Raw genomic sequence first — 14,135 nt, forward strand, 5'->3', positions numbered from 1 at the left:
TGTGTTGATAAATGCTTCATTTAACTTTAGGACCTAGTGAGATAGGGTAGGGTCAAATATGATTTATTTTCACACAAATACAGTTGAGATCCACCTGCACAGCCACTGTTTTCACTTGTTTGGCACCTACTGCCAGGGCCCCCTTCATCGTTCAGATCAATTTCAATTTCCCCAATAAGAAAATCGGAACACAAGTAGGTTTTTATTAATAAATACTAATGATTGGCGTGCTTGCAAATTAACATTTTTATTTCTTTCATTCAATTATATTCGTATGAATTAATGTATTACCGAACCATAGACTTTCAAAATGAACGAAATGAGAATAAGGGAGATGAAGACAACCATTAGGTTGATTTAGGATGTAGAACGTCTTAAATTCAAGTGTCAGTTGTCATTGTAATTCTAATAAATAAATAAAAAATGAAAAAAAACCATCTATGCATGTGAATTATTTTGATACAATTGTTGAAATTGATATATAAAATATAAGGGTATTTTGGAATATGTGAGTTATGTTTGGTTAAGGTAGAATGAAGTCTCCTCTCCTTTAGTAAAAACACTTATAAAAGAGACTCAACAATAATCATAATTTTTAAGTAAACTATTATTTTAGTTTATGAAAGTGTACAGATTATTAAAATAGTCCTTGAAGTTGAAACTACTTATCTTAAGTGATAATATTAAAATTTGATATTACTAAAGTCGACCTAATGATAAAAGTTGAAATAATATATCTAAGATTATAAAATAGTTTCAATGCAATTATTGTAAAAAAAATAAATAAGTAAAAACTAACATGTTTAATAAATACTTGAGTTTAAAAATTATATAAAATAATTATTTTCTAAAAATTTATTTATAAAAAAATTAGTTTTTAGAGATAAAAGTAACCATAGATACACTTTCAACAAAAAAATGATGATCTGATTGGTGATTTAGTGGTAGTTTCCTACAGATGGTACTGGTAATGAAGTATCGAGGCAGACGTGTAAGTCCAATTATGCAAAGATTGCCGTATGTAAATATTAATTTGGAGTCTCTTTAATTATTGAATACTACAATAGTATCTTGACAGTGACACAAACAAAAACACAATTACTTTTTAAAATAACTAATGATTATATTAAAACTACTCATTTCTCTTGAACGTGAACTTGTGACAAGACAACCTAAATTTATTTACTTTGCCGGCCGGAAAAATTTGCTTAGTTTGGATGACTTCATAGAGTATTATTGAGAGTTTTGGTTCACTATTAATGAAGTCAAAAATCAGAATTTTGGGTACGGTGCAAATACACTTATGTTTATTTTTCAAGGTTTCCACGATAAAAATTCAACCCATTAAGAAAGAAAGAAATTTAGTGCAAATACAAAAAAATATTAATTTTATATTTTAAAGCAATGAGGTAAAATGAATTGTTTTACAACAATGAAAACACTTAAAATATTTATAAACATTTTTATGACATCAAGAATTCACTTGGGGGGGGGGTACAAAATGACTATATATTTCAAACGTGTCAAATAAGTTAATTATTAATCTATTAAGATCTGCTCGATAAAAAGTTCATTCTCCAATTTTTCACCTTAAATACTAAAACACGCCGTGGCATCATTCTTTTTCATCATATACAATGATAACAAAACAAAAGAAAGCTTGGCACCAAAAGTAGAGTCACACCTTCCATAAAGCCATTATTATAGCCTATGTACACTTAAGTGGTTGTCTTTCCATTCTTCTGACATATATACACAGATCAGAATACCAAATTAACTACCCTGGCCGAAAGCTTAGCAGATTCGGGAGGTATACCGATTTCAGTTTCTTGATGTCATTTGCTGTCACCTTACAGGACTCCAATGTCAGAGATCTCAAGTTCTTCAGTGTTTTCAAATGCTGCAGTCCAGCACTGGTGATACGAGAATTTGAAACATTCAGAGAAATCAACCCAGTCAGCCCTGAAATTATGAGCATAACCATGTGATCAGACATATAGCTAACTACAATCAATCACCCTAGTTTCACGACTCTACACAACGGAATAAATGCAAACCCTTTTTCATTAAGAAAATACCAATGTAAAATAGAGTAAATTTCTATAATTCACAGGACCTTCATGTCTAGAGCTTACTACAACCTATGGTCTTGCGCTTTAAAATGCAAAACAGGTACCAAGCATTATGTAAAAAACAAATTAAAAAAAATAAATAGCCCTGCTTTTCATCAAGGCTGACATAAATTGTAGTGAATTTTAGATGCCTTCTGCTAAATTCAAATTGGGTAATTGCCTTGTTAACCTAATTTAATTCAACTTTTCAGCATAACCAAAATATTTACATGCTAACTGCAGAATTCAAACCAATAGTTCCATACAGTTTACAATCAGAAGCCACTTGAATAGCCAAATAATTTAAGCATTTAGGACTTACCCAAGCAGACACCTTTCAAAAAGAAAAACATATATTCAAGTTTAATCTAACCCAGGCACTACAACGTCCTTTGTATATTTTCAATGTGACTAATTAGGTTTTAAACTTGGGAAAGAGGAAAACAAAACAAACAAAATAAGACCAGTGTGCTTCCCAAAGAAAACAAAGGTCGGCAGAAGTACCAGAAATTAACTCCAGGGTTTTGTCTGTAAGGTTGCTGTTCTGCGATAAATTTAAGCACACTAGAGAAGAAAGCTCTCTGATATTCTTCACTCCAGCATCAGTCAAACTTCCACCGCATATTTCCAAAGACTTCAGGTCCTTAAATTCTGTTCACCATAAGTTGGCAAACCAATAAATTCAATTTATAACTGTTAAGGGCATTAACATAATAGTTAATTATATATAATACCGCTGATCATAGAGAGAATTAAGATTGAAATAATCTTATTTGACAAGAGTGGTTCATCAAATATACAGTGAACACCAGTCAGTACGTGTATAATCTTTTTATACGAGAGACTAACAAAAATCTTGACTGAGGCAGGGAGTTCAAGACAACAAACTGCATATTACAGTTGTCAAATTGACATTTAGTGATCAGGTCAAACTTATGTCAGAATAATGTATCCTGTAAACTCATGTAATTTAACTGTAACAGCAAAGACAAGACATCTATTTGTTATATAAAAAATAAGAAGCAAAAACAAAATGCCAAAAAAATGTACGAAAACCATATTTTTGGTAAAGGGTAAACAATATATCCACAAATAATCATGTTGGAAGTTAATATTCAGTGATATATTGCATACTTTTCAAATGGTTTGTCCCAATATCTGTGATTCGTGCACCAAACAAATCCAGGTCAATGAGGCCAGTCAAACCTGCATTAGCAAACTCAAAATTATGCATGCTGCAAGATTAAGCTTAAGTATAGAAAACCAAAGAGCCAGAATAACTTATATGCATGGTCAGTGTAAAAATTTTGCAGAGACATCTAAATATGAATTCACTCCACCACCACATCATAATAAAGAATAGGATGATGTGGTGATTGGGTGAATTCCAATTGAGTGCAAGCGTAAAAAGTTTTACATTGATAAAATTAACTTCATATTTCAAACCTTGCTATAAAAAAACAGTAGGTAGTTAATTGGATTGAACAGGATTAGGTAATTAATTAATTGTAATACTCAACAGAAATAAACAAACCATTCTTTGAATTCTAATTTTTTTCATAGAAGCACGTACTTGTAAGATTTGCCAATCCAGTATCAGTAATTTGGTAAGCATCCAAATTAAGTGACTTCAACGACGAGAGTCCGCATAATTTTGTCAAACCACTATCACTAACCATGGTAAATGACAGATTTATTTTCTGCAGGCTAGACAATCCTACAAGAAAATAATCAAAAAGTATAGCCCATGTAAACATAGTTAAAGAATTCTACATCCCAAAATCTGAGGTATATATACTACACCTTATGTAGTAAGAATCAAAAATCAAATACTGTCATTTTTCCCTGATAAATTCTATTCATTATTCAGAAGTTATCCATGTCAAGAGATTAGCAGATGAGAACATCAGAAGTTTGCCAGAACGTTCAAATGTAAAAAGAGATAAAGCTAACTTTAAAAGAAAAAATGAAGCTCAAAACACAAACTATAGAAGCGGGGCATCATTTGTAAATGCCCAACTCAGACAAGCTGCAATAGAAAGAATGATGAAGACACAATTTTAATAGCAGAAAGTATCTCTCAAAATGGTTGACCTAAACAAACCATAGTTATCAATAACACACTATAGCAATGTAGTGCTGCAGGGCAGCCTGTGCCGCTACAAAGTTATCAATGTGGCTGCAGTGACACATGATGGTGCTTGAGTGAAGCTTTTCTGAAAATCCATTTTTTGCGCACAAAACAATTTAGTTTTGGGGGGGTTTTAAGGGGCAAAGATGATATTACCATTCCCTTTAGAATTTTAAAAATCCCTAATTGGATGTAGTTTCCCACACTATTAATTAGACTGTGCAACACCCACACTATTCTACAAACACCCACTTGTCTCTGGCAGTATTTTTGGTGTCACACACCGCCCATTATTTTCTCTACTTTGAACTCTGAAAATCTGAATTACCTCTTTTCTGAACTTAGAACCCTCAACCTCCTTTGTTCTAAATTTTGAACCCCCCAACCCTCGCCTCACTTTTTATTCAATGCTCAGGAAGTCTTGTATTTGAAGTTTGATATATGAATACACTTTCGAATATTGCTTTTTCCCCAACATTTAATGTTATTTACTCAGATGTTTTGCTTGAAACCCATTACCTTTTATTTTTTAATAATGAATACATCATCAATGACTAGTTTCTATTTTAAAAATAAATAAATAATTGTGAGCATTTATATGTATAAAGTATAAATATAAATTCTTTAATTTATATACAAAAATTCAAAAATAGAGGCCATCCTGCTATATGCCATACTGTTATAAAACATTGTTGGAGTCGGCCACCAAGCACACAATCTAAGATCAATAACTATGAATGAAATCCATTAAACATTGAAGTACAAGCAGAAGTTAACCCCAAAAACATAAAAATTTTGAAAGTAGCAAGGAACTGGCATATCAAAAACCTGATAAATGGTGTAGTCCATTGCTTCCAACTTCTGTATCAGACAATTCCAAGCATTTCAATTGCTTATGGCCTAAAAGCATTGGGAAGAAAATGCAAGTCACACAATCACACTAGATAGTTATGTGCATTTCCAATGATAAATCACATGAACACAATCATCCTTCAAATTAATCATATAACCAATTATGCCAAGTAGATAATATGCTAAGTAATTTTTTTTTTAATTTTCTTATATTAAAAAATTTTAGGCAACAATTTCATCCAGGAAGTCATCAAAAAGAGGCAGGGAATTCAAGCATCTACCAGCCAAATTGACCAGTCCTTCATCACCAATCTTACATGAATCAAGGTTCAAACTCTCCAAACGTGTCAAACCTGCTTGAAAACATACATCACCTTGTTAGATACAAACATTTTCTTTCAAATATAATTCACATCTTTCTTCTATCCCAGCTTTATATCTTACTGTTATATCTATTGATAATACACAAATATTCCGCAAACGCATGTTAATATAAAGTTATCATGTACAAAATAAGTTACAAGTTATATTAAGAACAATAACTGCAACTAAAACTATAATATTAAAAGTGAAACTCCGCAGAATGGTAATATTGTATGAACTAGAGATTAACCAGCCTATATCATTGCTAGAAAGGTAGTTCTGTTACAAAGAGTCAATAAATTAAAACAACACTACATGTCTATGTGTTCCAAAAATTGTTCCAAAATTAATGCCCAAAATAATGAAATTTTCAAATCAGCAGTATCACATCATCAAACCAAATTAAAAAGTATAGTTGAGGCCCCACAATTAATGACAAAGTCTACAACAAATTATGTTAACTTTGATTATGAATAATTTTCTTTATTTTTTTTATTGCATTATTATATAGTGTTAGGTCTTAGATTTCATCTTAAAACCAATTAGCATTAAATGAATTTACCTAATGAAGCACATTAACCGCACTTAGTTATTCAGGCACACGATGTATGACTTTTGAGATTGAGTTAGGCCCTGCCCACTTCTAATACAATATCAGAGTTCATTCAATCTTCATGTTGACCAACCCACAAATGTTTAGTTTTGCAAATTTTAAACTACAAATGCCCAATCTTGGTTATGAGATGGGTATGTTGGGATATCCACATTGGTTAGGAATACCAAAATATTCTTTACAAGATTCAAGCAATCCTCTAATTTATCTATCCATTTTTAATATATAATTTATCTGATGGATGACAAAGCTGACTTGGACTAACACATAATTCGGGCATTTAAGATTAAATTCTTGATTCCACATTTATTCATGGAAAAGATTAAGTTTTGCTCCCTAGCAGCCCAAATGGCACATAAAAATCCATTATACAGAACAAATACAGGTGACAAAACTGACTTGGAATGATACATAATTGGGGACAGCAATCTTAATTTTTTTCTGGGGCATTTAGGATTAAATTCTTGATTCCACATCTTTCACTCATGGAAAAGGTTAGGTTTTGCTCCCTAGCTGCCCAAATGGCATGTAAAAATTCCATTAGACAGAGAACAAATACAGGCGCCCACTTAAAAGTTAAAAGATGGCTTGTATCTTCAGAGTAGTCCAAGGTGAATAGGAAAATAAAGAGAGCAAGAAATTTGGAATCACCTTTCAAATGAAATAAACACGTATCTGTTATGACATTAAATCCCAAGTTTAATACTTTCAAATTTTCCAGTCCTGTAAAAAACAAAAGGTACTGTTACAAATGTAATGGCCCCAATAATTCTTATGGTGTCAAAAAGTACATACCAACAAGCTTATTGTCAAATATATAACTACAGCCTGAGAGAAGTAGCTATACAATTCTTAACAACTTACGTGAAAATTTTTTGCATCCATTGTCAGAGAGATTACATCTACTAAGATTCAAGTTTGACAGTGCAGGAAGCTCTGGCACAAAACATAAAATCAAAATTTCAATGGACATTTCAAGTTCATTAAAACATTATATACTATAAAGACACGATGAAGTTACATTTTTACATTCAACAAACAACATTCACAATACTAATAAAACTAATAGCAGCTGGTTCAAAATAATATGCTTAGCTGAAACTTCTTCTGTTTAATAGAGTCAAGCAGACACACACAATGTACTCATAGCTACCGAATAACCAAATATGTGAATACTGCATTGACACTATAACTCTAAGAAACAAAACCAGGGTTATCTCTATAAAAGGTACTAAAGTTTGGACCAAATATTCTCCCATCTGAGAAAAGTAAGTTTAAACACTTGGAATCACATTCCACATCCCATGTTTTTCTTTCTAAAGTTTCACAATTATTAGACTTGCCCTGTTTCTAAATCCGCTTGAAGTGGTATGCTCAAGGCATCCCATTCCTAAATCCTAATAAACACAATGTTTCAGCTTCAAGTTTTAAGCATTAATCCATTCAAATAGAAATAGAACGGGATTAAAGCATCAATGGACCAATCAGGAAATAGCCCAGAAATTAATGCCTATTGGTTCTAGTAAGCCCAAATATAATAAGCATAAAAGTATATAAAGGTACTCAACCTGCAAGAGAATTCAAGCAAGCAGCTGTTACAAAGCACCCTTCCAAATTTAATAGGGCAAGCTTCAGTAACCCTGTAATAAACCATCAACTCGTTAAAAATGAATAGTGATAATTGCATACAGCACTATACTGTCCTGTAAAGCTTTTATTGATAACTTGGTCCAATAAAATTGTGTTAACACAAAAATTTAGAAGCTAGCACAGAACATCAATCATCCTTTGCATCTTCAAACAACACAGAAACACACATAGACAGACAGAAGAGACACAAATGAATATACTTGAGGAAGAAGATGAAAATTTTAGGTTGAACCTCTCTTTCAGGTTTCACTCTCCCAAGAGAAAAATACCAACAACAAAGATTATCACATACTACAGAGAGATATAAATATTCCAGAATACAAAAACATGAAAGAGTATCAGGAATAAGATAATCATATTCTTAGAAAGATGGTTTGGAACACATATAATCCCTATTGTCTGAAATGTCACGATGATAAAAGGAAAGACACAATACCTTTTAGAAAACTGATGCCAAAATCAGTGACTTTACTGGAAGAAATCTCTAGACTTTTCAAGCTTGCAAGCCCTGGAAGTAAATTGAATTAGAGATAAATTATACTGTTGATTATTGAATCATATGTCTAATATTAATAATATGCCAATGATAACTTCTGTAAACACGAAGGCACACTGACAATTATATGTTATCCAATACAGCTGTTGCAACATGTTCTTCTCAAGAGATATAAAACCATTCCACTCAAGCTGAATAAACAAAGGTGGAATATGTATAGGAACTACTCCTTGGTAGAAAACACACTAGTTGCATAAAAGAAAGTCCAGACAATTAATATTGGGAAAAGTTTCAGCTAATGTGCTCAAAAGAAAGCAAGATGCAACAAACCTGAAAGAGGTTTCATATCATAATCTGTAATGCAATTACACCACTTTAAATTGAGAGATTCCAACTTGGTCAAACCTGAAAAAAATGGACCAAATTATGGGACTGAAGTTACATGGAAATCAATTTTGTTCAGCTCTTCAATTAATCATGCTACAGTATCACACTGTAATATAGCTCCTTCAACCTTATTATAGTATTCTCTTATGTTGAATGCTGCTTAGTTACATTGAACCCATATCACCAATACATAATTGTAAATGAAAAACAACTAATATTAGGAAAAAAGTGTAGCCAGTTGATTCCTTATTTTAGCTATTCATAGCATTCGGCAAGTATAAAGGCAGAAGGTAGCTCAAAAAATGTTACTCCACTTGGGTGCTCTGTAAATTGCATTCTACTTCATCGATAGCACAATGCAACTGTAAGGTGAAACAACTAACAACTGTGATAGACATTAAATACAACATCATGGGATATATTAGCAGCATTATGAATTAAATAAGTTTAGCAGCTAGAAAATTAAAAAATAAAATGAAGGTTATATAATCGGGTTAGTAAAGCTTTAGTTTCACACATAATTGCAGCTAAGAACCAACCTTGAAGATGAACAAGGCCTCCATGAATCCCAGGACATCTCTCCAAATCCAACTTGACCAAGTTAACAAGACCGGAAAAGGTACTCATTCCTTGAGCAGAAATTGAATCATTTCTTCTAAAACTCAAACTTGTCAAGTTTGACAGACCTGAAATATTTTATTACAGTTGTTGTAAACCTTAAGTAAAAGCATCTTATGGACAAAGCTTCTAAACATAAGTAATCTCCCATGAAAATGAATACTGAATGGAAGACAACTAGATGAGGAAAAGTTGGAAACCATTATGTAACAAAGGCAGATGGTAGAAGTTAAAGGAAATACTCATGAACAATATACTACACATGAAATGCATACTAAAAACCACTTCAACCTCACTAAGCAGAATTCATTATGTCAAATTAGATTAACTGATAGGTGGGTGTTGAAAACATTTCCATTCTTTGCAAGAAATCTCTGCGGCAGGAACATAACCATGGTCAATTGCCCTTTGCATAATTTCATTCTTTGAACATGATATATTAAAATTAAAATGCATAACATTACAGAACAAAATCAAATGTCATGGCATGCAGATGAACAGCATAAGATTTCTTTATGCATATTTTTCAATAAGTTAGACCTACATAGCTCTTGTGTTACTTGAACCAGAGGTTGACTCACAACACTTTGTGATACTGATTCTAGCTCCAATTAATCAGTATGTCCCTGAACTATTTGGAAATTTTTAAATGAGGTCCTTAAACTAAAAAAATGTAAGTAGGTCCTTGATCTTGTAAAACTTTTGTAATTGGGTCCCTAGGGTTTTTAAATATTTGTGGTGGTTTTAAAAACCTTAGGAACTCAACTACAATTTTTTACAAGATCAATGACCCAATTAAATGTTTAGTTTGGTAACCTAATTAAAAATTCCCAAATAGTTCAAGGACCTAAGAAATTAATTTAACCTTTTCAATATTAACTAAAAGTAAATTAGAAATAGGTGTATCAACAGGAAACAAATTGGCCAAAAAAATAGAGAAGACTACATGGGGAATTCTTGGTAATAGTATTTTCAATTTGGGGAATTAACCACGACCACCTCAAGCGGTTAATAATATTTAAATATAACTAATGATTAAATACTTATTCATTTAACTGATCACTTAAAAGATCAATGTTCTTAAATTGAAAATCATTTACCAAGAATTCCATTACTGAAAATTTTCAAAGAAAATATATAGAAGGCACTTGTTTCAAGATATAATATTGTATTCCCAGGAATGTTATACCTAGGAATGTTACTCCCATAAATGTGTTTGGTAAACATTGTTAATTTTAGGGAAAAAAATGTTTTTTATTTAATTAAAAAATGTGGAATAATAAGTGGAAAGAGGAAGTAATTAGAAAAAGTAATTTCTATTCCAATGGAAATATAAGATACCCATCCTTCACCATGGGAATGAGAAGCATGTTAAATGTGAAGGTTTTACATTTCTAGGAATAAAATATACCCTGAAATATTTTTTTATAACCTTCTAACAAATATGAGAATAGATATTTTCACCTTCATATTCCTGAGAATAGAAAAACATTACTCGAAACAAATGCATCCATAGCAATCAGCATAAAAAAAATATATGAACTGGCAGCATAAATATGTTAGGCTAACTTTTACTAAGTTATCATGTACAATGAAAAATAAGTCAATATGTAATCCATTTTCAAAGGACTAACGCCCAAGTGCAAATATGGGAAATAAGTGAAAAAGGGTAGATGCATTGAGTGCGTTTCCACAACAACGACAGAAATACAAGAAAAGAAAATATACCACTGATACACTCTAGTCCACGATCTGAAATTTGGTCACAGTGATTTAGATTTAAGGACATGAGACTTTCACAATCTTTAAGGTATGTCAGCCCAAAATCAGTGACATCAGACCCAGAAAGGTCTACAGAAAGTAAAGATGAACCCTGGGATGCGATGACACCCATCCAATTATCATTAACATCATCATATTCTCCCAAGTAAAGATCCTGTAAAATGAAAGAGATAAAAACACTAACTATTTAGATCAAGAAAACATAATTAACCAGGTTCATAATTGATATACCTGGAGAGCACAATCTCGAAAAGCTTCTAGGGAAGCACTGGTTAGACTTCGGGAGTAAACCAAATTATTAAAAATTAGCTGACTTATATCCCGTGGCAGCATAGAAAATGTGTCATATTTTTCAATATCCTGTTAGATAAAGATTGCAGTGATTAGATCAAAATATAAAGGATCTGGATAAAGCAAAGTAGCAAAATTTGTTTAATCAACACCTCAGTTATTTTCTGGACGCACAAGTCCAACAGAGATGGACATTCTCCTTTTTGTATGCGAAAATCTACAGATGGATAAGAAAAAGAGGATGTCCACCATTTCAAACTCCCACATTTGCAATATCTTCGTGATAGTCCCCTGGTAAGACCATCTTCATTGTCCTGCTCTTGCTTCCTAGAACACGCTCCCCCCATCCAAGATATTCTCGTAACCAATGTATGTTAATATACTTGCAGCAGAACACTAGCATAATTCATTCAATAACCAAAAACGAACATATGCAACCAACTTCATCCTGTTAAACAAAAAGGCACCAAAAAGTAGAGCTTAATAAGATTTCAGCAGATTATAGCATTCAGGGACTGACTTCTCTTGTATCCATTAACAGCTCTACTTACAACATCAACCTCGTCTAAAAGCCAAAGACCGAAATTGCCAGATCACCTCAAAAATATCAGCAACCAAATCATAATCAGCACTTACTGTCTTTGTCCTAAGCAATACTGCACGTCTTATTTCTAGTGACACATATAACTAACTCTTGGGGATATGCCCAAATATCTTTAGGAGAATAAATTAGTTTTGATAGAAATCTTTTATTTATGTTTCAAATATTTAGATTTGATTTATTTTGATTATTTATAGATTTGTGTCCTTATTTTTAAAATAAAATAATATCAAAATTTGATTCTTGTATCACAATTTTTCTCAATGTATACCGAGCTTATGAATAAAATTAGATCATGCTCTTAAAATAAAAATATATCTTAACAAAATACAAATACAAAATATTCTATAGTGGTATCAGAGTTATTAGTTGGATTTGGTGACAACCAATAATTCATAACCCATACATACAAAAAATACAATATAATGCAAGAAAGATTCCAGCAATCAGGAGGTTAAGTCCTTTGTTTAAGAGGAAGATTGTTAAGATACAAATCAAGTCTCAAATCGTTAAAATAAAATTTTATAAAACACATACACACTCTATTGGTTAAAGGTCTTTTAGATGATGACCCAAAACAAAACCATCTAGGTGAAAGTCCAAAGTGTATAATATCTTACCATTATAGAATTATGTGTGGAAATACTAAAAACAAGAAGATATATAACTCTCCTCTTAAAAATTATATATATATATTCCCATCAAACAAACCAACAAAATAACTCTTAACACTACACACATTAACTTGACAAATAACAGGGAAACCGTCGAATACACTCAGTATTCACTGTGCACCACCCCCCCCCCCCCCCAAAAAAAAGGACATCTATATGCAAAATCAAAACAAAAATACACAAGTTCAAAACACGACAAATAAAAATTACAGTTAAGCAATTAAAACAACGGCAACAGGAAAAAGTAGATTACTCAGTACTGACTCTGCGCCGAAAAAGAAAAGGATATGTATATGCAAAATCAAAACAAAAAACAGATTCATCCTTATAAAAAAAATACACAAGTTCAGAACAGTACAAATAAAAATTACAGTTAAATAATAATACATAATAATAATAATATAAAAAGAATGAAACACCGGCACACACACACACACACATATATATATATATATATATTAATTTGTCAAAAACTTTTACACTATCAACTAATAAAAAATAAAAAATCACTTCATACGTGATTTTTAAAGTAATTATTCTAAAAATATAAGAAACATACATGATGATTTATAATAGATGATTACAGTCGATGCATAGTTTCTGTATATAAAATACAGTAAAAAGCTAATAATAATAGTATAAAAAAACACTAAAAATAAACCAGTTAAATAATATTAATATAATATATATTATAGGAAAAATATACAACGGCATAGTAACAAGTTACGAGCGATGATCGAACACAAACGGCAAAGTAACAAATTACGAAGGATGATCGAACTACAGAAAACACAAAAATCCACACAGAGGAAAAAAAAAAAAAAAAGGAAACGAAAGACGTTTATGAAAAGTGTGAAAGGAAATAGCATGCAGAGTTAGAAACGAAAAGAAGGTGAGAAAGAAAATAGCGAGGAAGTGAGCGTACCCTGAGATGATCGACGATGAGTTGGATTGGGAGAAGAGAAGCGATCACCGAGTGGGCCGTGTTGCAGTTACAGGTGAAGTTGAATAGCTGGTAGTGAGTGCGAGAAAACAAAAGTAGTGGGTGGGGACGTGGTACGTAACCGAGCCTACATCCGAACCAGTCATCGGAAGACACGTGGCGAATAGGGTTGCTGTGGATTTAAATGGGTAGGGAAGGGAGGTGGGATTCTCTTGACTTTATCCATTTGGAAGAGGTGGGACCCACCCGGTTTGCCTTGCGAACTTTGTGCACGCAATGATGCAATCTTCGCACCCATTTCTTCACTCATCACGCTACTTAACCATTGCTTTGTCACTTGATTTATGCCTCCATTAATTAATTCCCAATCATCGCATCACTTGCATTGCATGTTTCTACTTCCACCTTACTTAAAGCATATATCCTTTACGTTATTGTACGAATCAATCCAACAATTTTTAAATTCTACAATTAACGCCATTCTCTTAAAAGAATACAATAACCTTTCAATGATTGATATTATGTATGTAAATATATATAATTAATTAATTGTGCAGTTACTTTATTCGTTCAAACGGAAAACAATAAAAATGGTTATTAGATGTAAAATAAATTCCATTACA

The 14,135-nt window shown here is 32.0% G+C and overlaps 1 protein-coding gene across 1 annotated transcript; it reads right to left on the bottom strand.

Annotated features, from left to right (window-relative positions):
* Positions 1–1,521: 1,521 nt before the first annotated feature.
* Positions 1,522–13,652, bottom strand: LOC109817388 (uncharacterized). Its single transcript, XM_020382623.3, has 16 exons — positions 13,495–13,652; positions 11,447–11,742; positions 11,235–11,363; positions 10,950–11,157; positions 9,143–9,289; positions 8,547–8,621; positions 8,157–8,228; positions 7,639–7,710; positions 6,935–7,006; positions 6,722–6,793; positions 5,376–5,447; positions 5,071–5,142; positions 3,685–3,828; positions 3,246–3,317; positions 2,616–2,762; positions 1,522–1,962 (listed from the first exon to the last, which is right to left on the bottom strand). The coding sequence occupies exons 2-16, from the start codon at positions 11,639–11,641 to the stop codon at positions 1,778–1,780; spliced, it is 1,734 nt and encodes a 577-aa protein (XP_020238212.2). The 5' UTR covers positions 11,642–11,742; positions 13,495–13,652; the 3' UTR covers positions 1,522–1,777.
* Between the last annotated feature and the right edge of the window lie 483 nt (positions 13,653–14,135).

Source organism: Cajanus cajan, chromosome 5 (assembly GCF_000230855.2).
Source record: "Cajanus cajan strain Asha chromosome 5, NIPB_CcT2T_4, whole genome shotgun sequence".
Classification (NCBI taxonomy): Eukaryota; Viridiplantae; Streptophyta; class Magnoliopsida; order Fabales; family Fabaceae; genus Cajanus; species Cajanus cajan.

Bases quoted from the DNA above. Each gene is read 5' to 3' on its own strand.
- LOC109817388 (XM_020382623.3), bottom strand. From the start codon at position 11,641: ATGGGGGGAGCGTGTTCTAGGAAGCAAGAGCAGGACAATGAAGATGGT. The intron at 11,364-11,446 runs GTGTTGATTAAA...TTTATCTAACAG, and splicing joins GCGTCCAGAAAATAACTGAG to GATATTGAAAAATATGACAC. The intron at 1,963-2,615 runs GTACTTCTGCCG...TCATAATTTCAG, and splicing joins AACCCTGGAGTTAATTTCTG to GGCTGACTGGGTTGATTTCT.